We start from the raw sequence: 27,200 nt of genomic DNA, 5'->3' as shown, positions 1-27,200 counted from the left end.
ACTTGACCCGACTGAAAAGAAATGGTGGAACTTGAAAATGACTTCAGGTTTTCTCACTGCGCAGAATATAGTCAAACACTGCTACAGTTAAATATTTTACCCTTTGTTCTCCCCGCGTGATCTACAATAATAATCTGCTTCATGTTGATATTTACTGCTGTGTTGCTAACAATTACCTGAAAGAGAAGTTGGGGTGCTTCATTGGGCTGGGAAAAATTTAGCTAAATCAGAAAGCAGGTCTAATTAAGCAAGTTTATTCTATATATATAAAAGGCTAAGTTGACTCATGCATGTGCAATACATATATAGCTCTCACTGGCACCAATTGCATGCATGTGTTTCGATCTGTCATTGTCAATCATGAATTTGGTTGACATTTCTTTTATAGAGAAAGGATAAATAGCAATATTAAAATATTTCTCATTAATTTCCTTGCAATGTGCATGAATCCATGTACCAGGACACTACTGTAATTTACATTCCTTACCCTTAAGAAATTTACAAGTTAGATAAAAGAAGGAAATGCACCCATAAAAACTAATATTAGGCAGAACATAAAAAGTAAGGGATGGGACAAAAGCAGCTCTTTTTATTATTAACTAATTAATTTGTTGTCAATCTCACTTGAGGATATTTTCCTATTTTAAAATATATATATATATTATTGATTTCTTTTACAGAGAGGAAGAGAGAGGGATAGAGAGTTAGAAACATCGATGAGAGAGAAACATCAATCAGCTGCCTCCTGCACACCCTCCACTGGGGATGTGCCCACAACCAAGGTACATGCCCTGGACCAGAATCGAACCCGGGACATTTCAGTCTGCAGGCCGACACTCTAACTACTGAGCCAAACAGGTTTTGGTTCTCGTTGATGTTTAGAGTGTGTGGAAGAAAGGGGAAGCAACAGAGAGAGGGAAACATCCGTAAAAAAGAGACACATCGTCTGGTTGCCTAATGTCAGGAATCAAACTCGGGACTCTTAAGTTCTCAGGCCAGTGTTCTATCTGCTAAGCCAAATGGGATAGGGCAAAAGCATTTCTTTAAGAATGAGAATTTAGCCGAAACGGGTTTGGCTCGGTGGATAGAGCATCGGCCTGCGGACTGAAGGTCCCAGGTTCAATTCGGGTCAATGGCATAAACCTTGGTTGTGGGCATATCTCCAATAGAAGATATGCAGGAGGCAGCTGATTGATGTTTCTCTCTCATCGTTGTTTCTCTCTCCCCTCTCCTTTCCTCTCTGTAAAAAATCAATAAAATATGTATATATATTTTTTAAAAGAATGAGAATTTAGAGAAAGAGAAAAGCATTCTAAATTAGGTAATGTGAGAAAAGATGAGAAGCTTAAAATAAGCATTCATTTATTAGAAAGTAATCCAGTGAATGAGAAAATGTGTGTAGAAACCAGTGGCAAAAAAGGCCTGCAAGTTGTAGAAAGCTATTAGATCTTTACTACCAGATCGAGAAGTTTTCATTTTATTCTCTACCAATGGAAAACATGCGAAGAAGGATAAATCTAGATGGACCTAGAGTTTCAGTCCGAACCCTTTTTATAAAGATAGCAGCAAAAAGAATCAGTAGGTCTGAGTTGTTACCTCAAAAGAAGAATCCCTCCCTTTGGGGCTCCTGAAACTTCCCCTTCTAACTATGATGTTCCCTGCAGCAATTTTCAATCCGTGTGCCTGGCATTTTAAAACATACCTCAGAGGAAGATGACATAAGCTATAATCTCTACAGTATAATGGTTACAATGTTCAGTTTAGTTGTGAAAAGAAACAGGAAAATATATCTCATTGTCAAGAAAAAAAGGTGTCAATAGAAACTATTTTTCAGATGTTTTAAATGTTGGATTTTAAGACAGGACTTAAAAACATTTTTTAATGTTTTATAAATTGACATTTTAGAGAGATACGGAAGGAGAAAGAGGGGAAGAAACATCAATATGAGAAACAGCAAATGGCTGCCTCCTACATGTCCCCTATCAGGTATTGAGCCCACAACATGCATACTGACTGGGAATCAAACTGGTAATCTTTCATTGCAGAGGACAACACTCAACCAACTGAGCCATATCGGCCAGGGCTAAAATTGTTTATATATATAAATTATATAAAGTATATATTTATATTTGACAAACTAAAGAAAACTATGGTCTTTATGAATGAACAGATAGGAAATCTCAGCAGAAAAAAAAAAAAAAAAGAGTATACAAAAATTTTGTAGAACCAAAAAGTTTATATTTGGATGAGCATAAAAATTGAGTGGAGCCAAAACTGGTTTGGCTCAGCGGATAGAGCATCGGCCTGCAGACTGAAGGGTCCCAGGTTTGATTCTGGTCAAGGGCATGTGCCAGTACGGGGTGTGCAAGAGACAGCTGATTGATGATTCTTTCTCATCAATGTTTCTGACTCTCTGTCCCCTCTCCCTGTGTAAAAAAAAATCAATAAAATATATATATTTTTTTTAAATTGAGTGGAGATGGGCCAAAACCGGTTTGGCTCAATGGACAGAGCGTTGGCCTGCGGACTGAAAGGTCCTAGGTTCGATTCCGGTCAAAGGCATGTACCTTGGTTGCGGGCACATCCCCAGTAGGGGGTGTGCAAGAGGCAGCTGATCAATGATTCTCTCTCATCGATGTTTCTAACTATCTCTCTCTCTTCCTCTCTATAAAAAATCAATAAAATATATTTTAAAAAATTGAGTGGAGATGGTAGACAAAAGTTAGTGAAACTGAAGATAGGTTGATAGACATAAACCCAATCTATAGAAAAAAGAGAAAAAAAATGTAAGAAAACAAAAAATCTCAGGGGTCTGTGAAACCATCAAATAGTTTAACTGAAGTCCTAAAATTAAAAAAAAAATTAAAAAAAAAAAAAGCCCAGCTAGTGTGCCTTAGCGGTTGACAGCCAACCTATGAACCAGAAGGTCACAGTTACATTCCTGGTCAGGCCACAGACCCAGGATGTGGGCTTGATCCCCAGTAAGGGGCATGCAAGAGGCAGCCTCTCATTGATGTTTCTCTCTTCTCCCTCCCTCTCTCTAAAATCAATAGAAAACATTTTTTAGAAAATTTTTAAAGAGTAAGAAAGAAATAACTGAAATTTTCCAATTTGAAGAAAAACATCAAATTATTGGTCCGAGAATTTCAGTTAACTATAAAATAAACACATTCAAACAACATAACACTGAGACACATCCTAGTTAGATTGCTGAAAATTAGTGGAAAAGTGGAAAACTTGAAAGCAGTGTGGTAGGAGACACATTACATATAAGGGAACAACTATATAAATAATTGTTGACTTCTCATTAGAAATAGTAAAAGCCAGTCGGCACCGGTTTGGCTCAGTGGATGGAGCGTTGGCCTGCGGACTGAAAGGTCCCGGGTTCGATTCCGGTCAGGGGCATGTACCTTGGTTGCGGGCCCATCCCCCATGGGGGTGTGCGGGAGGCAGCTGGTCGATGATTCTCTCTCATCGACGTTTCTGACTCTCTATCCTCTCTCTTCTTCTCTGAAAAATCAATAAAATATATATATTAAAAAAAAGAAATAGTAAAAGCCAGAAGACAATAGAATATCAGCTTCAAAATGGCAAAAGGAAAAACTATCAATCTAGAGTCCCTATCTAGTGAAGACATCATTCAAAAATCAAAATACAATAAAATAAACACATTGTCAGGTAAATCAAAGCTGAGATGACTTGTTATCAACAGACCTACAGTATAAGAAATGCTAAACAATGCTATTCAGACTACGAGGGAAATTATATCAGATAGAAACAAATTATAGAAATGAATAAAAGAGAAATATTGGGTCGGCAACTAAGTAATTGCGGGTTTCACACATATATGGCTTCAGTTGAATTTTTAGGTTTGCAGACGTAGTACAAATGTAAAACACATTTTGTTATTTGATAGTTGGCTATTCAGCTGTTAATCAGTAAAAAAAGTTTTTTGATCTGTTTTGTAGTTTTCGTTTGGCGTTCGTTGAAAAATGGAAAATCAAAAGGAACATTTTCGTCATATTTTGCTTTTTTATTTCCGCAAAGGGAAAAACACATCGCAAGCTCATAAAAAGTTATGTGCTGTTTATGGTGACGAAGCCTTAAAAGAACGGCAGTGTCAAAATTGGTTTGCCAAATTTCGTTCTGGTGATTTTTCACTCAAAGATGAAAAACGCTCTGGTCATCCAGTTGAAGTTGATGACGCCCTAATCAAAGCAATAATCAATTCGGACTGTCACAGTACAACACGTGAGATTGCAGAGAAGCTTCATGTATCACATACATGCATTGAAAATCACTTAAAACAACTTGGCTATGTTCACAAACTCGATACATGGGTTCCTCACGAACTGAAAGAATCACAGTTAACGCAACGCATTAGCAGCTGCGATTTGCTAAAGAAACGTAATGAAAATGATCCATTTTTAAAACGACTGATAACTGGCGATGAAAAATGGGTTGTTTACAACAATATCAAGCGGAAAAGATCGTGGAGCAGGCCAGGTGAACCAACTCAAACAACATCAAAAGCTGATATTCATCAAAAGAAGGTTTTGTTATCAGTTTGGTGGGATTACAAAGGAATTGTCTACTTTGAACTCTTACCACCCAACCGAACGATCAGTTCTGATGTCTACATTGAACAACTAATGAAATTAAACAATGCAGTTGAAGAAAAGCGGCCCGAATTGACAAATCGGAAAGGTGTTGTATTCCATCATGACAATGCAAGGCCACACACATCTTTGGTCACTCGGCAAAAATTAATGGAGCTTGGTTGGGATGTTTTGCCACATCCAACATATAGTCCTGACCTTGCACCATCTGATTACTTTTTGTTTCGATCTTTACAAAACTCCTTGAATGGTAAAAATTTCAATAGTGATGATGATGTCAAATCGTACCTGATTCAGTTTTTTGCTAATAAAAACCAGAAGTTTTTTGAACGTGGGATTATGATGCTGCCTGAAAGATGGCAAAAGGTCATTGATCAAAATGGGCAATACATTACAGAATAAAGTTATTTAGTTCCATGAAAAAAATTTTTAAAAAATCCACAATTACTTAGTTGCCTACCCAATATAAAGGCTGATAGTTTCTTTTTACAATTTCCTTAAAAAAAAAAAAAAAAAAAAAAGCTTAGTCGAAACCGGTTTGCCTCAGTGGATAGAGGGTCGGCCTGTGGACTAAAAGTTTAGTTCCAGGTTCGATTCCGGTCAAGGGCATGTACCTTGGTTGCGGGCACATCCCCAGTGGGGGGTATGCAAGAGGCAGCTTATTGATGATTCTCTCTCATCGATGTTTCTGACTCTCTGTCCCTCTCAATTCCTCTCTGTGTAAAATTAATAAAATATATTTTAAAAAAAAACAACTTAGTTTGAAGCAAAATATTTTAAAGCAAAATATTTTAATTTTTTATCAAAATATTTTAAGGTACAATTTATAATATATGTAAAAGGATATGAATAACACAAAGATAATGGAATTATATTTTTGTAATTATAAATTTAATGTTTTTAAGCCAAAAAGTATTAAATGTCAAGTGAGATGTAAAAAGAAGTAGTACAGCCCTAACTTTTTCAAGACAGTTTTACTCTTTTGGGTCCCTTCTTGATTTTCCAAATGACTTTCAGGTCATTTTGTCAATTTCTGCAAAGAGGCCAGTTAGGATATAGACAGGTTACATTGTACCTGTAGATTAATTTTGGTTGGTTACTGTTTTATATGTATTTTTCTAAACTTTTCAACTTTTGCTTATTTTTTTAAAAATGTGGTATATGTAAATAACATAATTTGGCTATGTTTACATACAATTGACAATGTTTATATTCTTCTATTTTTTTAAATATATTTTTATTGATTTTTTTCAGAGAGGGAGAGGGATAGAGAGTTAGAAACATTGATCAGCTGCCTCCTGCATGTCCCCCACTGGGGATTGAGCTTGCAACCAAGGTACATGCCCCTGACTGGAATTAAACTCGAGATCTTCCAGTCCATGGCCCAACGCTCTATCCACTGAGCAAAACCAGTCAGGGCTCTTACTTAAATATTAGAGTATAATTCTACTACATTATATCTTTACTGGAGTCTTGCCCCCTTTTCATATTTTGTCTTATTGTATTTTCCTTTACCCTAGTTTCAAAGTTATTTTCTCTAATTCTATTTTATTTTAAACTAGAGGCACGAAGTACTAAGATTCGTGCAATAATGGGCCTTCCTTCCCCTGGGTGGCGGCACCACCTTTGCTCCAGCCAGAACCGTCTTTCCGCCTCCCCACCTTCCCAGAGGCCAGGAGTGGCTGGAGAGGTGCGTTACCATGGGCTAGTTGACACCTGTGTATGCAAATTAGCCCATCTTTGTTGGTTAATTTGCATACTCACTCCTAATTGGCTGATGGGTGTCACAAAGGTATGGTCAATTAGCATCTTACTCTTATTAGGTAGATCCTCACCCAAGAGGATATTTTTTCCATTGATTTCTAGAAACAGTTGAAGAGAGGAAGGGGGGAAAGAGAGAAACATCCATGTGAGAGACACATCAATTGGTTGCTGCCCACACACACTCCAACCAGGGCTAGGGATGGAACCTAAAACCCAGGAACATGCCCTGGACTGGGGATTGAATCTTCAGCCCAATTTCTATGATCTGACACTCTCACCACCGAGCCAACCCAATCAGGGCTATTTTTTTTTTCTTCATATGACTATCTTTCAAATGGCAACACAAATACTTTAACTATAATCAATCTTTTCCGATTAAAAACCTTTAGACTTTTTCAGACATTTATCACTCACTTTGCAGTCCTTTCTGCATCTTTGGCATCTAGAATCATTTTTATACTACCTCTGCAATTTCCTTTGATGAGGTTCTGCTGGTGGTAATTTCTCATATTTTACCCTCATACTTGAAACCTTTCTTTCCAAGGCATACAATTATAGACTGATAGCCATTTTTCCTTGGTGTATCTTTCCATTCTTGCATTCAATTGTTGCTGGTGGTAGGTCAGCAGTTAGTTAACTGTCCAGTCAGTCACTCTTGTATTTTTGAAAGTAAATCTCCCTTTCATTCCGACTGCTGTAGTAGGTGTAGTAATTAATAATGCAGATTTTGTAATCAAAGAAAACACAGTAATTTCAAGAGAAACATCAAAAGTTCTTTATTCAAAGTAATGTCCAGCACTAGCTACACATTTCCTGCATCTTTAGGAAATTTGTGGTTAGTGTCCCAATAGAACTTTTCTTGTTTTGAGGCAAACCATAGAAAGACCCAATTTTCCACTTCTTTGTATGTTTTGAAGTGCTACTCAGAACACAAGTGATAATCTGAAGGAGCAAGGTCTGGTGAATACGGCAGAAAATCTTTTAACATGTCTTTAACTGGTTTCAAAGTGTGTGGTAGTGCATCATCATGAAGCAAAATTACTTTGTCGTAATTTTGTCCTCTGTCACATTCTGGTCATTTCACGATCAAAGCATGGTTCAAATTGAATATTTGTTTTCAGTAGTGATTAGTATTAACAGTTTCACCTGGTTTTAGAAGCTCATAATACACACCCCTTCCTGATCCCATCAAATGCTGAGCACTGTCCACTTTCCGAAGAAATCTGGCCTTCCTTGTAGTTGATGTTGATGATGACCTGGATCAACCCAAGATTTTGTGTATTTGGGATTCTCAAAATAAATCCACTTTTCATCGACAGACACAATTCGATGCAGAAAAAGACTTTCTTTCGTGCCTTTGAAGCAACATTTTACTGATGACTTTTAGGTTTTCCATTTGTCTTTCGTTCAGTTGATGTGGCACCCATTTTCCTTCCTTTAAAATCTTTCCCACTGCTTGCAAATGATTGGAAATTATTTGATAAGCAACATTTAAACTTCCTGCAAGTTGTTTATTAGTTTGACATGCATCTTCATCCAATAATGCTTGTAATTGTTTGTCTTCAAACTTTTTTGGTTGAATACACAAATGTTGTCTTAATAACTTTGTAAAAATTGATAATCCTTCTAGGATTATAATGTAGCCTTTTAACTCTGCAGGGCATCTAGACTCTATCAGAGAATGTGACGTTCTTTGTCTTTCACATCGAAATAATCACTTTTAAAGCGTTTAAACCAGCATTCACAAGTATCTTGAGATGGAGCATGTTCACCATAAGCTTCCCAAAATATATAATTTTTTCAAAATAATGAATTATAACTTCCCAAAAATGCTCTTTTTGGCATGAAATTTGAAATTTTTAAGTGTAAAAATATCAATAATGTTAACACCTTCAGCAAATTTGACATATCAAGTTTTCAAGCTTGCTGTCAATACAACAAAATAGCATACATATCAAATTGCATATATACCAACATATGTGTAACTCCATCTATTGAAAAAACCCGCAATTAACTGGTTCACCTAGTATACCAATACCTCTCCATAGCTCAGAAAAGGTCCTAGAGATTACCTCTTAAAATACTGACTCTCCCCCATCTTCTTTCTCCTTTCCTTCTGAAACTCCAATTAAGCCATATTTTTTATTTACTTTTTACAGAGAGGAAGAGAAAGGGATAGAGAGAAACATGGATGAGAGAGAATTATTGACCAGCTGCCTCCTGCACACCCCCTACTGGGGATGTGCCCGCAACCAAGGTATATGCCCCTGACCGGAATCGAACCTGGGACCCTTCAGTCCGCAGGCCGATGCTCTATCAACTGAACCAAACTGGTTTCAGCAAGCCATATTTACCACTCAATATTTCTCATTTCGTACTTGCTTTTTACCTTTTGTTTTTTTAAATAGAATTTTTAAAAATTTAATGTATTTTTATTGATTTTAGAGAGGAAGGAGAAGGAGAGATAGAAACATCAATGATGAGAGAGATCCAGCCTGCAACTCAAGCATACCCCTGACTGGAAATCAAACCTGTGACCTCCTAGTTCCTATGCTAATGCTCAACCACTGAACCACACCACCGGAGCCAAAAACAAAAAATTCTTTAAATAAAACCTACTAGATGTTAAGTTATACAATTTGATTTAAAATGTACCAAAAAAATAGCAGACTGTCTATAATATCATTTCATACCTTCTTTCATATGTTCTACCTCTGCACTCTGTGCTGACTTCTTGTAAACTGTCTTGTGAGCTGCTCACTTTCCTTATACAATAATTTGAGTAAATTATTTGAGGTATAGAATAAAGGTGAATGTCTTCACAAAGGAGATGCATTTACTTTTGATAATTTTCTGGCAAACTGAATCACATTAAATTTATGACTAATGGCTACTTTAGTCATCCAGATAGTGTGAATTTGGTTTGCATGATTATAAACTTCTAATCAATTTATTTTCTCCTTGTTCTACTCAGCACAACTAGGTAGCTATTCTTATTAGTCCCCCAGAGGAATAAGTGAGAAAGCAAGTTAATTTTTCTCTCATTGAGGGTGTATTTCTTGTGGGTACCAATTTACTGGGAAAGGACTGGTTGGAATCCCTAGCTGTGGTTAGGCCCGTTGTTTATGTCTTTTCTCCTATACTTTAGGTGGCTTTAGCACAGCGAATTTCTTCAAACTCCCCTGGTTCCAAAATGGTCTCACAGCAAAACTAGTTTTAATATTCTAGTTCTCTAAGACTTTAGTAATAACTTACCTTGAAGATCATCAATGATTTTTAACATGATGTTTTTTACCTATTAGCAGGCTTTATTTTACTTATTTATTTATTTATTTATTTTTGTCTTTAGCAAGTAAGGACAAGCCAGAAAGAGAAAGCCTATACTCACTCTTTGGTGTTCAATATTGCTTCTGGATTCAGCAATATGTGGTTATTTTTTGTTTTGTTTTGTTTTGTTTTGTTTTTGCAAAATCAAGTGACTGATCATCAAACTATCCTATCAATTTGGCATTCTTTTCTTTTACATCTAACTATTTTCTGACACATCTGACTATTCTCTCATCTTGAAGTCAGTTTTTTGCTTATACAACATTTTCCTATACCACTCCTAAATGATCATTCATCAGGGTTCAGATCCAGGTGTTCTCATTTCTATTTTTCCTCTGCCATCAATTTACCTTAAATTACCAACATCCATTACTTTAATAGCTCTCAATTGGATTTCTTCTGCCAGTCTTGTCCCCATCTAATTCATTCTCTACTATATTAACCAGAGTGATCTTTTAAAAATAAAACTAATTATGTCCTGTTGTCTCTGTAAAACCATTTAAAGTCCTGGTTTTAAACTTAAGGTAAAATTTAAAAACTAACAGGGCCAAAAAAGCCTTGTATGATCAGACTCCTGCCTATATATCCATAACTGTCCTCTTACATAATACTATAAACACACCAACTTGATCAGGCTGGCGTGGCTCATTGGTTGAAAGTTAGCCTATGAACCAGGAGGTCATGGTTCGAATCCTGGTCAGGGCATATGCCTGGGTTGCAGGATCAATCCCCAGTGTGGGGCATACAGGAGGCAGCCAATCAAAGCTACTCTCACATCACTGATGTTTCTTTCTCTATCCTTCCTCTCTGAAACCAATAAAAATATAATATATAAAAAGCAAACAAAAAATCACTGACTTGCTTCCCTCTTCCTATAATATGGTTTACTTCCTCTTTGCATGGTTTATTCTTACTCATACTTCAGAACTGACTATAATTTTGACTTTCTCATTAGGCACTGCTTGACAACCCAATCCAAAAACATCCTGTTTGTTTTGTTGTTGTTAATCCTCACCTGAAGATATTTCCCCTGACCAAAGCCAAGGAACAAGCCTGAAAGTGAGGTACTCGCCCTTGACCGGAATCAAACCGGGACCCTTCAGTCCATGAGCCTACACTCTAACCACTGAATCAAACTGGCTCTGGCTTGTTCTTTTCCTTCAGAATACTTATCATAATCTGTGTTTAAGTACTTACTGTGGGTTTGTTTCAATGTCTGCCCTACCAATTATTTGTAAGAACCAGGCATGCAGACACACCATTATTATTGTATATTCCCATTCCAGTTCCAGGACCTAGCAGTATCTGGCACGTAGTAGGAGATATAAACATGAAATTATCGACTTCTCTCTCTTTAAAGACTATGACAGGAATTATAAATAAGAAAAAGTTAGGTGATAGGAATGTATGTAGGGATCAGGCTAAAATAAAACACAAATAGACACACACTGCTTATGAGTCATAGAGCTCTAAGTTTTGAATTAACTCTGTACGTGACTTTCATTATCTACACTTTAAAGCAAATAATCACCTACAAATAGGCCACGCTTCTCAAGGTGGCATAAAAGTTCATTATTTAGAACTCTAAAAATATTTTCCCACAGGACCAAATTATATACAGTGGCTAAATTCCTTTGGTTAGTACAGAATGTCTAATCCATAATTCATTTATCCATTTCAATAAATATGAATTGAGCACTACTTTGTGCCAGGAACTGTTCTAGCACTGGAGATATAGTAATGTGCAAAATAAAACAAAAATTACTATCCTCATAGATCTTATATCCATGTGATCAAAACAGAAAAGAAGTGCAATGTACAGAATGGTAGATGCTGAAGAACAAAGCATGGTAGAGTGATAACGATGAATGGAGTGCAATTTTAACCTATTATTACTTCAATTTATTTCTAGCTTTTTCTGTCCCAAAAAGAATTTAAGTTAGATATTACTTATAAAACCTAAGTATTACAAGTAAAGTAACAATGATTACACAAGGGAAGATTTTCAATAAAATAAAAAAATAAAATAAAACATTATTAAAACAAACTTCCTTTCTCACTGCAGGACAGAGGAAACTGCTCAGCTCTAAGTCACTGACAAGCTACCATATCCTGAGGCAGGGTCTCCAAAAAGGCAGTGGCTAGAGAAGTGGGTGAAAACACTGATGGGAATTCCAAGAAGAAAAGAAATGAAGACAAGGAAAGCACACTTCTTATTGGTGAAATGAAACTCCATGGAAAGCCAATCCCCCCTATTTAACCACTAGGTGGATGACTTTTCTCTTTCCTATTTCCTATACTATAATTTTAAAACTTTTCCCTCATTGTTCTAAACTCAAAACAAATACTTAACTTTGGGGAGGTTTCTGACCAATTTTAAAGGCAGAAAAGATTCCTTTTAATAACTACCCGTCCCATTAAAATTCATATAAAAATGCAGATGGCAAGTTGACTACACTGGTAATCTCATATATTATCTTAATAATAGAGATAGGTATCAGAATAATATAAAAAAAAGATTTAAAAATTAAATTAAAATAAAAGAAACAAGGTTTCAAATAGCACCCCAAGCACCACAGTAATGACTGGAGAATGAAAAACAATCATCCAGTTTAATCTTCTACATTTGTCCACACAGTTCTACCATCACAGAATGCATCATAGACTAAGATGGAAGGAGGCAACAAAAGTAACCCAGCTCAGCTGAGACCGGTTTGGCTCAGTGGATAGAGCATCAGCTTGCAGACTGAAGGGTCCCAGGTTCGATTCCGGTCAAGGGCATGTACTTTGGTTGCGGGCACATCCCCTAATAGGGGGTGTGCAGGAGGCAGCTGATCGATGATTCTTTCTCATCGATGTTTCTAACTCTCTATCCCTCTCCCTTCCTCTCTGTTAAAAATCAATAAAATATATTTAAAAAATAAGATTAAATTAAAAAAGTAACCCAGCTCAGAAGGCCCACTCATATAGCTGTGGTGACCAATGCAAAGTGAGGAATGAACATGTAAACTAAGCCTGTCTATAACTTAAGGTTTTATTCCTTTTGAGAAAGGGACTTATTATTTTCACCTAAAAAAAAGCAAGGATTTTAGTCAGAATGCTAATATTTTCTTTGTAATTTAAGTATTTATTTCACTGTAATTTTTTTCAATGATCATATTGAGCCCCAAGCTCTATTTTTTTGTTTCAATAATTCTTTATTGTTGAAAGTATTACATATGTCCCCACCCATCTCCCCCATTTAGCTCCCTATAGCACGTCCCTGCCTCCCATCTCCACCACCCTACTGTCTGTGTCCATGGGTTATGCATATATGCATACAAGGTCTCTGATTGATTACCTCCCATCCACCTACTCTCTCCCATCTTCCCTCTAAGATTCCACACTCTGTTCCATGCTTCCATGTGTCTGGGTCCATTCCACTCATCAGTTTGTTTTGTTACTTAGATTCCACATATGAGCGAGATCATGTGATTATCTTTCTCTGACTGACTTATTTCAGAGTGCTAATATGTTCTTTGTAATTTAAGTATTTATTTCACTGTAATTTTAATAAGATATTTCTCAGTTTGTGATTATCAGATATATTTCTTGGAAATTTCCAAATTAAGTATAACTTATTTATATTTAAATTTTTCTAAAATAAAGACCCATAAAATAAAAGAAAATTTAAAGTGAAGGAAAATATAAGCAACAACACACTGTCAAGCCATAGTATCAGCAGAAAGATGTTGGCCAGAAACAATTACCTTTATGGCTGTGTGTGTGTTTTCATTTTCTTCCATCCACAGATCCTGTTCATAATAATATAAGCCATCGTTGATAACTTTAGCAAGTTCAGATGTAATTTTTGCCTGAGACATGTGGTTGCTTGTTCGATCTCCTCCAGGATGTTTTCTCATATAAGGTGGTGTCTGAGTTACAATCAAAATCTTGTTTAAATCCTGGTCATCTATTTCATAATCTGAATCATTATCAGACCAATCAATTAATGTGTTTTTTCGTTTTTCTACTTGTTCCATCTCTTCATCAAATAAAAAATCAAGTTCTTCTTGCTCTTGTTCATCTGGAGGATATGGCTGATTTGATGCCTCTTCAGATAGAGATGCTGATTCCTAAAAGAAGAAATTGGCATTTTTTTATAAAAACTTTCCTATCATTTTTAACAAATCACATAAACAAATTGAAAAATGAACCATTATTTTTAAAAGAAATGTTTAAATTTGGAGATTTTAAATATGGAGAGAAAATGTGGCTCTTGGTATAAATATGGTAAATTTTTGTCAACCAGTCCAGGACACTACTCTCCCTCTCCAGTAATCCAGGTTTGCCATGACAGATATAAAAATTAAATAGGATCTTTAAAAAATCACGTTTGGAAAAGCTTTGTTAGGTTTCTCAAATGCCCCCAAAGAAAAATAAAACTCTTTTAACATTTAAGTGTGCTACACTTAACTATTATTGCAAATTAAGACATTATCTTAGGTCAGAATTTCTCTAACTTAGCACTACTGACATGTTGGGCTTGATAATTGTGTGTGTGTGTGTGTGTAAAAGGGTGTCTTATGCACTCTGGGATGTTTAACAGCTTCCCTGGCCTCCACTCATAAGATGCAGCAGCACTTCCCCAGTTGTAACCACCAAAAATGTCTCCAGACAACTGCCTAATGCCCTTTAGTGAGGCAAAAATATCAATACCTCCAGGTTCAACAGAGAAGAACCATTCTTAAATCCTACATGTTTCCTTTCTTCATGCTTTGATTTTAGGGATAAAGAGAGCTGTTCAGCCAAAACCGGTTTGGCTCAGTGGTGGAGCGTCGGTTTGTGGACTGAAAGGTCCCAGGTTCGATTCCGGTCAAGGGCATGTACATTCGTTACAGGCACATCCCCGGTAGGAGGTGTGCAAGAGACAGCTGGTCGATGTTTCTCTCTCATCAACGTTTCTAGCTCTCTATCTCTCTCTCCCTTCCTCTCTGTAAAAAAAACCAAGAAAATATATATATATTTTTTTTTAAAAAGAGAGAGCTGTTCAGAGAAACCAAGATGGCAGCATAAGGTAAATACCTCAATGTAGCCTACCACAACAATTTTAAAATTACAACTGGAAAACAGAGCAGACATTGTCCAGAACCACAGAAAGCTGGCTGAGAGGAAGCTCTACCAACTAGAAAAAAAGACAAAAGGACACTGAGCTTCAGGAGCTGTGGAGGTGCGGAGATCCATGTGCACAGAAAGGGCGGGTGGCTGAATATGCTGCTGGCTTACTCGCAGCAAGCAGAGAGGGTGGTCAGCTAATGCGTAGCTAGCTTTCTTGTTGGGGAGGAAAACAAAATCTCCTGATTGCACTGATATACAGCTCAGTTGGGGAGAAATAGGACTGTCTGGCAGCAGGCGAAACTCAAGAGCAACTTCTCTCAGAGGCGCACACGGCCAGCAGCCATTGCCGCAGGACTCTGAGAACAGGATCCACTTAGGGTGGGACCGATGGGAAACCAAAGTTTGTCTGCGCCACCCTGAGACTTCACCCCATCCAAGCTGAGCACAGAAGCCCTCCCAGTGGCTAGCGCTCATTCAGGAGTAAAACAAAACTTCCCAACTGCACTAATAGCCAGCTCCGGTCGGAGAGAAATTGGACTGTCTGGCAGCGGGTGAAGCTCTAGAGCAGCCTTCTCTCAAGAGGTGCGAGAGGCCAGCAGCCATTGTCGCGGGACTCTGAGAACAGGACCCTCTTAGGGTGGGGCTGACAGGAAACCAAAGCTTATCTGAATGACTCTGAGACTCCGCCCCATCCAAGCTGAGAACAGAAGCCCTCCTAGCGAAGACACTGTTGATCCTCACAGCCATTTGGCTTGGAGATCAACTCTCCCCCAGTGGTACCAACAACAAGCAAGGCTTAACTACAACAAGACTACACAGTCCACAAAGGGCTGCACCAAGAGGGTCCACCACAGGTAACTAGGGAGGCTGAGCTACTGGGCCCTGCTAGGACACCAAGCACACAAAGACACTCCATCAACTCAGGGAAGTAGCTAAAATGGGGAGACAAAGAGGCAGCAGGCCTCAAATGAAGGAAATGGAGGAAAGCAAAAGGCTAGAGTTCAAAACTACAGTTATAAGGTTTTTCAAGAATTTCCTAGAAAAGGCTGATAAATTAAACAAGACTCTTGAGGATATGAACAGGGATCAGCCGAAACCGGTTTGGCTCAGTGGTAGAGCGTCGGCCTACAGACTGAAAGGTCCCAGGATTGAATCCAGTCAAGGGCATGTACCTTGGTTGCAGGCACATCCCTAATAGGGGGTGTGCAAGAGGCAGCTGATCGATGATTTTCTCTCATCGATGTTTCTAACTCTCTATCTCTCTCTCTTCCTCTCTGTAAAAAATCAATAAAATATACATTTAAAATAAATAAATAAATAAATAAAACAAAACACAAAAAAACCTTTAACAGGGATCAACTAGAAATTAAGCATACTGACTATAATAAAAATATATTATACAGAGACCTAAAAGCAGATTGGAGGATACCAAGGATCAAGTCAAAGATTTGGAATACCAAGAAGCAAAAAAACACTCCTCCAGAAAAGTAAAAAGCAAACAGAATACAAAAAGTTGAAGATAGTGTAAGAAGCCTCTGGGAAAACTTCAAGCGTACCAACATCAGAATTATGGGGGTCCCAGAAGAAGAGAGAAAGATACTGAAAGCCTATTTGAAGAAATAGTGACAGAAAAGTTACCCCACCTGGTGAAAGAAGTAGACTTACAAGTCCAGGAAGAGCAGAGAATCCAAATAAAAGGAATCCAAAGAGGACCACACCAAGACACATCATAATTAAAATGCCAAGAGCAAAAGACAAAGAGAGAATATTAAAAGCAGCAAGAGAAAAGCAGGTAGTTACCTATAAGGGAGCACCCATACGATTGTCAGCTGATTTCTCAACAGAAACTATGCAGAAGGGAGTGGCAAGAAATATTCAAGGTGATGAATAGCAAGAACCTAAAATCAAGATTACTCTACCTAGCAAATCTATCACTCAGAATCAAAGGCCAGATAAAGAGCTTCACTAATAAAAAGAAGCTAAAGGAGTTCATCACTGCCAAACCAGAATTATATGAAATGCTGAAAGGTATTCTTTAAGAGGAAGAAGATAAAGATAAAAACTATGAACAACAAATATGTAACTATCAATAAGTGAATCTAAAAACCAAGGGAATAAAAAATCTGATGAACAGTATTACTGGTAAACATAATAGAATCAGGGGTATAGAAAGGGAGTGGACTGATGATTCTAGGGGAAAGGGGGAGTGGGGAGTGTGGGAAGAGACTGAACAAAAATCATACACCTATGGATGAGGACAATGAGGGGTGGGGGGTAAGGGCAGAAGGTGGGGTAGGAACCTGGTGGAGGGGAGCTATGGAGGGAAAAAAGAGGAATAATTGTAATAATCTGAACAATAACGAGTTATTAAATTCAAAAAAAATAAAGAGAGCTGTTTATAATAACTTTCAATATGATAGCTTTCTTATCCTTTTTACATCTGTGCCCAATTATTTTTAGTGACATTTTCCTTATAGAGCTTATTTTCACTATTCAAATAATTTAATGGCACTGTTTACAAGTTTATTTTTAGTAAATTTTTTACTTCAAGATAAATGTATGCACATTCACATAGTTATAAGAAACAGAGATCTCAATTATTCTTTATCCAGTACAATATCAGAAACAAGATACCCATTGACATAACTTATCAATCTTATTCAGATTCCCCCAGTGTTATTTGAACATTTTTATTTGTGGTTTAGATCACAGCAATTTTTATCACTTTGGAGAGGTCATGCATCCAGCCACCAAAAATACAGTACTACTATTGTTTCCTAACCGTACCCATCTCACTCCCACCAAGAAATCAACTATCTTTCCCTTTCCTATTGTGCATCACCAAAACATAAAAAATTCTGTTATTTACCCTTTAAAAGTAGTTATTTGTATACAAACTTTAAAAATAATTTACACGGTTACAAATAATATAATAAGGTTATAAAATTAAAAATTTATATTGTTAAAAAAAATCTAGATTGTCAGCTTTTAAAAATGGAAGTATTAAAATTTAAATTAGTCACAAGTAAAAAAGTGAAATCTTATCCAGAAAAGATAAATTTTATTTTTAAAAATATATATTTTATTGATTTTTTACAGAGAGGGAGATAGAAACATCGATGAGAGAGAAACATCTATCAGTGCCTCCTGCACACCCCCTACTGGGGATGTGCCCACAACCAAGGTACATGCCCTTGACCAGAATCGAACCTGGGACCTTTCAGTCTGCAGGCTGATGCTCTATCCACTGAGCCAAACCGGTTTCGGCAGAAAAGATAAATTTTAAAAGCTGATGCCACATAATTTATTTTCAGCTAATGAGTAACCCACAAGTTTTTACTGAAGACCAATGGTTCCAATTTTTACAATTTCTTTTTTTTTTTTAATATATGTTTTATTGATTTTGTACAGAGAGGAAAGGAGAGAGATAGTTAGAAACATTGATGAGAGTCATCAATCAGCTGCCTCTTGCACACCCCCTATTGGGGATATTCCTGCAACCAAGGTACATGCCCTTGACCGGAATCGAACCTGGGACCTTTCAGTCCCCAAGCCGACGCTCTATTCATTCAGCTAAACTGGCCTCCAATTTTTACAATTTCTAAAAATGTTTCCTAATGTGTGTGTGTGCGTGGGTGTATGACATAAAATTTATCACAGTTCACTTGGTTTATAACAACTTACATTCAGTTTCACTGGGGATGAACGATGTCTCTTTTTTTCTTCTATCCAAGGTTCTGAGTCCAAGTCAGGCAAACTGGTAGACAAAACTCTAGTCATTGCTTGGAGATTACTTGTTTCAGTACTTTTCTTTGGGTTCAGTGGACTTCCAATTCTTGGAGAATTGGGGGCAGACTCTAAAATTTTAAGTTAGTTCAGTAGTTAAAAATAATAGTTTTATTACTTATGAAACATTTCATTTTTTTCCTTGGGGTTGATTTTTTTCATACAGCATGATAAGTCAATCTCAATTATAATCTTTTCAATGATTTTCAAACCTGAAGAGTTTGTAAGATGCAGTCAAGTGAAACCAATGAGTAATAAGTGCAATGTCACCAAACCTTACAAAATCCAAATTCATTAAAACTTCAAGAATATCTGACAGTACATATATTTGGGAAACAATTCTCTGTAAAATCTTATATTAAAATTAATCATAATGAAATTATGAAATCTGAAAGCTATTAAGCCAGTTAAACTACTTATTGTGGGCAAAAACCAGTCCTACGTTGTTCTGCTAGGTTTTATACTAACACAGCCGTTACTCAAACACTTTGCATATTTCCTTTGCTTAACAAGGTTTACCTACATAATAAATTATCTGTTTACCTATTATATAGGAATATGCTAATTATCTGTTACGCCTTGAGGCTTAACTACTGGATCATGGATGTGCAGGAGGGTAGGGTAGTGAACTACAAGTGGGCAGTGGAGAACTAAAGGGCGGGGCGGGGGGGAGCTACAGGAGGGTAGAAGAGAGCTACTGGCACCCACATTCGTGCGCAGGGCTACTAGTACTGAATAAAAAGTAGAATGTCACCGGGACTGGTTTGGCTCAGTGGATAGAGTGTCGGCCTGCGGACTGAAAGGTCCCGGGTTTGATTCCGGTCAAGGGCATGTACCGTGGTTGCGGGCATATCCCCAGTAGGGGGTGTGCAAGAGGCAGCTGATCGATGATTCTCTCTCATCGATGTTTCTAACTCTCTATCCCTCTCTCTTCCTCTCTGTGAAAAATCAATAAAAAATATATTAAAAAAAAAAAAGTAACCGCTATTTAAAAAAAAAAGTAGAATGTCATATCATTAAAGTGCACTGCCCTGGCAGTAACATTTAAATCACTTTATAACTGTTGGAATTAAAAATGCCTTTCTCCACACTCTTTTATTTTTTAAAATCAAAGTATACTCAAAGTAAAATCCAAATTGAGTCCTTCATAAATTCCTTTTCTAAAAGTCAAGGACTACTTAAGTTATAATGCAATGCAAACTTGCTTTGGACAAAAAAGTGTTTTAAAAACAAATTTATATTGCAGAATTCAAAACAGCAATTACTCCTCAAAAGCCAATTCCTTAGAAATTCTGCAAAATTGAATATATTACATAGAGAAAACTAATATAATGAACAATTTTCACTTTATTTGCTAAATTAAAATTCAAAGGCACATTCCAGGAATCTGAGTTTGAGAAGAATATTCTAAAATTTTAATTTCATCTACTACATACTACAATCAGATAAGTTAATCTTTTTGGACAAATAGCTAGTTCCAAGAACCAACAGATTACTATATTACTTTAAAAATATATTTTATATTTTAAAAAATGCTCTAAACTGCATTGTTCAATAGCAGCCACTAGTCATATGAAGCTATTGTGCACTTGAAAGATGACTAGTCCTAAAATGTGCTCAGGATAAGTATAAAACATGTACCAGATTTCAAAGACATGGTACAAAAAAATCCGTAATTTTTGTGCTAATATGCTGTATTTAATTATTGTTGTTGTGGGGTTTTTTTATTTTAGAGGATGTTTATTTTATTTTTTTATTATTTTTTTAATATATTTCATTGATTTTTTACAGAGAAAGGGAGAACTAGAAACATCAACCAGCTGCCTCTTACCCCCTACTGGGGATGTGCCCGCAACCAATGTATATGCCCTTGAATAGAATCGAACCTAGGACCTTTCGGTCCACAGACCTACGCTCTATCCATTGAGCCAAACTGGTTTCAGGTAGAGGATGTTTATTAAAGCTGGGGACGTGAAACAAGGGATGGGATATGAGCCTAGTCTGTTCTGCTTTACCTCACTTTAGTGAGAAAAGGCAGCTTTGGAGACATAGATACATTAACCCTTTGCACTCCGATGTCCCCTAAGAGGGGGGACATCGCAGTTTATTAGTGATTACGGGGAATTGAGTTAATTCAACGCACGTGTCCGCCGCAAAGTAGCGTCGAGTAGCTGGTAGCCAATGTCCAGAATGGTTCGGAGTGCGAAGGGTTAATAGAATTCAGGACCCTTCAGTCCACAGGCTGTCACTCATCCACTGAGCCAATCCAGCTGGGATGGTAAATATATTTCCATTGAATATTGATGCTAACTTCCTTAATAAATGGTATATATCTTCTCACATGATCCACAAAAGTAGCACGAGGAAAATACTAGTTTCGGGCTGTCCATACTGTTCAAGTTATAGAGAACCCTATTTCTAATATTATGAATCTTCTATGTTCATAGAGTGAATAAAGCTTTGAAAGCAGACACAGAACTACCATACTAGAATGTGTGTGACAATTAAGTAACCATTATGAACCTATTAGGAAAATCAGTTGCAACTATTTTTAACATAGATATTTAAACTACTATTTACGCTTATTACATAACCATCTTTAAATGTTCTTTAAGCTTGAATGTTTCTATGATGAAGTGTTTTACTATGTTCTCAGCACATGTGCTTATAAATTAAATGACATTAAAATGCCAAAGAAATTGGGTAGGGCAAGAAAATTTTAGCTTTTAAAGGGTACATATGCTTTGTGTGATTGTTTTTACAATGAAAAGATTTCAACATGTGTGAAAATTTTAACGGTTAATAGTAAAGCACTAAACTTCCCAAGACCAATTGAATTTGAATATGGCTTGGATTACTTGAAACTAAACTTAGACAAAAAATTAGATGTATACTTTGCCATTTATGGTTTCTAGTTTTTAAAAACTCAACAGAAATAAAAAGTATTGTTGCAGTTTTCAGTAACTGAAAATTGTCCATATGACTTAAGAAGATAAATCATCATATACAGGGTGGGGAAAAGCAGGTTTACAGTTGTGAGTTTATATCTATTACATTATTTTATTTTTCACACGAACAACTGTAAACCTACTTTTGCCTTGCTGTATATATTCCATTATATTTACCTGTCATGACTTTTTTTAAATTTTTTTTATTGATTTCTGAGAGAGAGAAATAATGAGAATCAGTGATCAGCTGCCTCCTGCACACCTTCTACTGGGGGTCAAGCCTACAGTTCCGGCATGTGCCCTTACAGGCAATAAAACCTTGACCTCCTGGCTAATGGGTTGACACTCAACCACAGCACAATGACCAGGCTATCATTACTTTTTTTATCCACCATGAATCACAGCACTGAGGAATTACAAAGATTGCTTTAAAAATGATTACATGCCTTATGTGTGGCACATTTAAGAACACTTCTACAGATCAACTTAAAAAAATCCCACAGGTTAGCAATCATTAGGGAAAATCTTATATTTTTTAAAGCCAAATAAAAACAAACAAAAAACAACAAAAGATTGTCAGATATCTGACCTCTCAATTTTGGTGAATGAAATTCATTCACTATTGATAGTGCAATACTATATCTGCAAAACCTAAATTTTAGAACACCTTACCATTCCCATTATCAACCTTTTCTGGTGCATTAAGGTCCTCTGTTCAGCACAAAGGTCAATCCATGTTAGACAATTCAAGCTCCATAAAGGAAAAAATAGAAATTTTATTTTGTGAAAAGGACCAAACGTTTTTAATATTTTACCACACAAATCCCTTAGAAAATATATTATCATGGGTTATGCTTTTGAAACTTAAGGTCTTCTGACTTGAGAGAAAAGGGTTTAGGTAAAAGTTTCACTATTTTTCTCTATGCATGGGTATATAGATAAACACAATCTAAATTTCCTATCCTTTATTCCCATTTCAAATTTTTGGTGGCAGTACTCTTGACTGAATTTAGGAAACTAAGGCTTTCTATCAGAGGAGAATTATTAAGGTCAGAAATTTGGGCAGTCACAGGAAAAGACTGAATTTACGTGATTATTCCTATGATTTAAAGTGAATCAGCATAACTCAAAACACATTCCATTTTTTTATAATACCTTCATTATCCACCTGGTTTCTGATATATATATATTAAAGAACCTAAATTTTAAAAACATTTTTAGTGTACACTGACTGGTTTTAGGCAGTGTATGTGTGCATGTAAATGAGTATATTAAAAAAACACAAAAATTTACCAGACATTGTGATTTTATTCCTGTAATTTTATTAATAATGCATAAATTGCTTATGAACAGGCATCACCAACTTGACTAACCTATCTTAGCTACTCTGTGGAAGAAGTGTTTTCTATTTTATCTAACTCAACTAATGCCTGTTCATGAGCAGGTTAAAAATGTCATCTTGGACCCCACATTTACACAATATATTAATCTAACTTATACAGACAGTATATCTTTATTTTAAAAACCTTAAAAATGTTTCTTTAAATTTTAAAACACTTGCCCAAGTTGCTTTCTAGGTTTAGAGGCACAGAGGGCTGACAATCAAAGAAACAATAAATAAAATTATCTGTGAGACTATCCATCAGTGCTTTTTTGATGGCAGGTGCCTCACACTAGTGTATAAAAAATAAATTTTAAAGAGTGAAAAAAATACTTTCATTTCTTAAATTTCTTATTCCTTAGTATTCACATCAATAAATCTTAAAGTCCATGTAAAATATGACAACATGTGAGATTACAGTACACTATAAAAGAGGGGCAAATTAAATAGCAAAGAACCTAACAATCTGGAAAATGCCACTGAAGCCTCTCTATTTCTACTTTATTGATCTGGACACAAGTACATAAGTCTAAAAGGAAAAGACAGAATCTTGTAATATTTCCAAAATGAAAATTAACTTTCCCACCGTGAATAAAAGGTAGCACATACAGCCCAGGTTATTTATACACAAATGGGCAGCTCGTATAAAAACAACAGCAGTCCTCTGGTCTGTCTCTCATCATCATCATCATCATCACATAGGTGTTTATCTCCACTGTAGTGTTGCCCCAACATCCTCCACAAGGAGTTGGGAGTAGACATTCTTGCAAAGAAGTAACTCTGGTCGCTTTCATTTCTGCAGCACGATTTGTTCCAATATTTATAATGATATTTCAGTGAGTCACCTATTCCTTCCTCTGCATATTCCGATCAAATGACATCCAAGAGCATCAGTAGATCATCACCCTGACTGAAAAAAGTTTAAGCACACATATTTTTTCCCAAGAGGGAATGTCTTAAAAATGATCCAGGAAAAAAAAAAATCTTAACATTAAAGCAGTTTTTGGAAATTCTAAGTACCTGCAATTCTTTAATCAATAACTGTATTAACTTCATAAGAGAATCCCAATTATGCATTAGAATATAGATAGGTCATCTCATCTTTTCTAGACAAGGTTGAAATACATTGGTAAGAAAATTAAATAAAGTCTTCCCCACTCTTGGGTATGAGACTTAGATTCTGGAATCCTACTGGACTATTCAGAGTTTACAAAAGGAAAACTGGCACAATATATCTATAATTATTTAGCAAAATTAAGGAAAGATAAGTACAAACTCCACATAACAAAGTACACAAATAATTTAAGATAGAGCAGAGTTTCACTCATAATTCTTAAAATCATATTAATTTATAGCTCTGTGTGGGAGACAATTATGAGTAGAATTTGAAGCACCAGAGTCATTTAGTTATCTTCAATTTTCCTACTGAAGCTAAATAAGCTTTAAAAAGATAGGCAAATTGCATCAAAAAGCCCAGTGTTATGCTGTTCGCTGTAGAAGAAAAGCTGTTACCTGCATGTGAATAAAAGGCTTGGCCTGGTACAAACTCTGGGCAGTCAATCAGTTGAGAGAAGTCTGTTTGTGGCAACCTACGTGGAGGAGGGCCCGGAATTGGCCATTTTTCTGGTTCTATCTTTTTTCTCATTTTCTCATCCACAATTTCCACTTCTGTGCTATCTTTCAGTGCCTATAAATAGGAATTTTGATCAATTAAAGAACTTTCATTCAAAAATTTTAATTGTACATACTTATTTCCAATAACCTAAAAATTTTTTAAATTACTCCAAATTGATAGGTGAGGACACTAAAGCTCAAAGAAATAAAGTACAACAGTCCTCCTTTGTCTGAAATTTCACTTTCCACAGTTTTAGTTACCTCTGGTCCAAAACAGTAAATGAAAAATTCCAGAAATAAACACATAAACTTTAAACTACACACTCTATTCTGAATAGCATGATGAAATCTCACACCAGGAGAGAACTGTCCCTTTGTTAGCATAAGCACCCTATTAATTACTTAGTAGCTATCTGCTACTACCGTGTTTCCCCAAAAATAAGACATCCTCCGAAAATAAGACCTAGTGCATGGAAAGATAAGACATCCCCTGAAAATAAGACCTAGCGCAACTTTGGGAGAAAAAATTAATATAAGACACTGTCTTAGTTTCGGGGGAAAAGGGTATTAACTGTCACAGTAACACAGTGCTTGTGGCATGTCATCTTTATTTTCCTTAATAATTGCCCCAAAGCACAAGAGTAGTGATGCTGGCAATTTGAATATACCAAGAGAAACTATATAAAGTGCTTCAAGTGAAAAGGTAAGATGGATATGAAAAAATTTAGCACATACAATACACATGGTTCTGTACTATCTGCAGTTTCAGGCATCCACTAGGGGTCTTGGATCATATCCCCAGAAAAAAAGGGGAGACTACAGTTAAGTTGATAAAGTGCACAGATTTTTAAATATATATTTTTGTATTGATTTCAGAGAGGGAAGGGAAGAGAGAGAGAGAAACATCAATGATGAGAGAGAACCACTGATTGCCTGCCTCCTGGATGCCCCCTACTGGGGATTAAGCCACAACCCAGGCATATGCCATTGACCCTTCAGTTCCCAGGCCAACACTATCTACTTAGCCAAACCAGATAGGGCAAAAAGGGCACAGATTTATTGTGAGTTAATAACAGGACTCAAATCATTTATCTGTTGACCAGTAAAAATCTTAGCCACTAGGCTATGGGGTTTCTCAAAAATAAATGTGCTATAATTTAAGGATAAAATAAAACTAGAACATAACGATAAGGGTTTAATCTCTAACATTTACAGAGAACTCATACAACTTAACAAAAGGAAGATAACCCAATATAAAAATGGGCAACTGACCTAAATTAATACTTTTCAAAAGAAGATAGAAGGAAGGCCAAGAGATATGAAAACCTGCTCAAAGTCACTAATCATCGGAAAGATGCAAATCAAAATGACAATGCGGACATAATCAGTTTGGCTCAGTGAATATAGCCTCGGCCTGCGGACTCAAGGGTCCCAGGTTCAATTCTGGTCAAGGACAGGTACCTTGGTTGCTGGCACATACCCAGTAAGGAGTGTGCAGGAGGCAGCTGATCGATGTTTCTCTGTCATCGATGTTTCTAACTTTCTATCCCTCTCCCTCTCTGTAAAAAAATGAATAAAATATATTTAAAGAAAAAAAAAGAGATTAACATTAAAAAAAAATTTTGACAATGCGGTACCATCTCACACCTGTCACATTGGCTATCATCAAAAAATCAACAGGAGAGAAACCAAGATGGCGGCATAGGTAAACACATAACTGCAGCCTCACACAACAATTTCAATAAAATACAACTAAAATATAAAATGGACATTACCCAGAACTACAGGAAAGTCGACTGACTGGAAATTCTACAACTAGAAGGAAATAGAAAACCAGAAGGAAAATCAGAGGAGCTGTAAAAGCCTAAGGTACGGAGACACGTTGTGCACGCGGAAAGGAGCCAGAGGAGGGGGGAGGTTGAGTGCCTGGCTGGCGTTCCCTAGTGGGAAGGAGATAAAAGCTCTGGACTGTGCTGAACTCCAGTTCCGACAGCACTGAACCCCAGTTCTGGGAGAGACACATCAGGAGAGAGACTGGGCTGTAAGGAGGAACCTCAGGGGAGCGGTGAAAAGCAGTCCCAGAGGCGCGCACATTGTGCGCAGAGAACAGTGTTGACTGTGCTGCAGATTGCCCTAACGAGAAGGAGACAAAAGCTCCAGACTGCTCTGAACGCCAATTCCAACCCCACTTACAACTGAACTGAACCCCAGTTCCCGGCTCATTGGGGGAGAGCCTAGACCAGGTGTCGGCAACCTGCGGCTCTTTTTATTAAGTGAAAAAATCCTTTTTCTGCACGATCCGGTATATAGCATTAAGGTAAGAAACAATATATGCAGTGCTATATTTGTTTTAAATGTCGCAATGGTTTTGCGGCTCCCAGGTGTTTTTTTTCCTTCAAAAACAGGTCCAAGTGGCTCTTTATGTCTTAAAGGTTGCCGACTCCTGGCCTAGACTGTTTGGTAGCAGGCGAAACTCAAGGGCACCTTTCTCTCAGAGGTGCTTGCAGCAAGTCCAGGACGCTGAAGAACACTGAGACTCAGGAGCCTCATAGGGCAGGGCTGACGGAAGTCAAGGCTGTTGGCTCCACCCTAAAACTCCGAACCCATCCAAGCTGAACACAGAGACTTTTAAGGCTACCAACTCGGGGAAGCTGCGAAAATGCC

General features: G+C 36.8%; 1 protein-coding gene across 24 annotated transcripts in view; it reads right to left on the bottom strand.

The window, feature by feature from the left end:
- LARP1B (La ribonucleoprotein 1B) overlaps window positions 1-27,200 on the bottom strand; it is an 81,988-nt gene that overhangs the window by 26,994 nt on the left and 27,794 nt on the right. For 20 of the 24 annotated variants that reach the window (XR_006740667.1, XR_006740666.1, XR_006740668.1 and 17 more), the window contains 3 exons: window positions 24,435-24,609; window positions 18,492-18,664; window positions 13,460-13,825 (listed from right to left, as the gene is read on the bottom strand). Coding sequence is in view for 18 of the 24 variants with exons in the window: in XM_036424501.2 (XP_036280394.1) it covers window positions 13,460-13,825; window positions 18,492-18,664; window positions 24,435-24,609 (714 nt within the window). In the remaining 6 variants the exon portion in view is untranslated. Of the gene's footprint in view, window positions 1-12,704; window positions 12,780-13,159; window positions 13,348-13,459; window positions 13,826-18,491; window positions 18,665-22,213; window positions 22,293-22,840; window positions 23,833-24,434; window positions 24,610-27,200 lie in introns of those variants that run through there. The other 4 variants (XM_045576552.1, XM_036424517.2, XR_004985709.2 and 1 more) reach the window with 4 other exon arrangements.

The sequence above is a fragment of the Pipistrellus kuhlii genome, unplaced genomic scaffold (assembly GCF_014108245.1).
Source record: "Pipistrellus kuhlii isolate mPipKuh1 unplaced genomic scaffold, mPipKuh1.p scaffold_m20_p_8, whole genome shotgun sequence".
Lineage (NCBI taxonomy): Eukaryota > Metazoa > Chordata > Mammalia > Chiroptera > Vespertilionidae > Pipistrellus > Pipistrellus kuhlii.
Note: the sequence above shows the minus strand (reverse complement) of the source record. Positions and strands in the feature narration are given on the sequence as shown.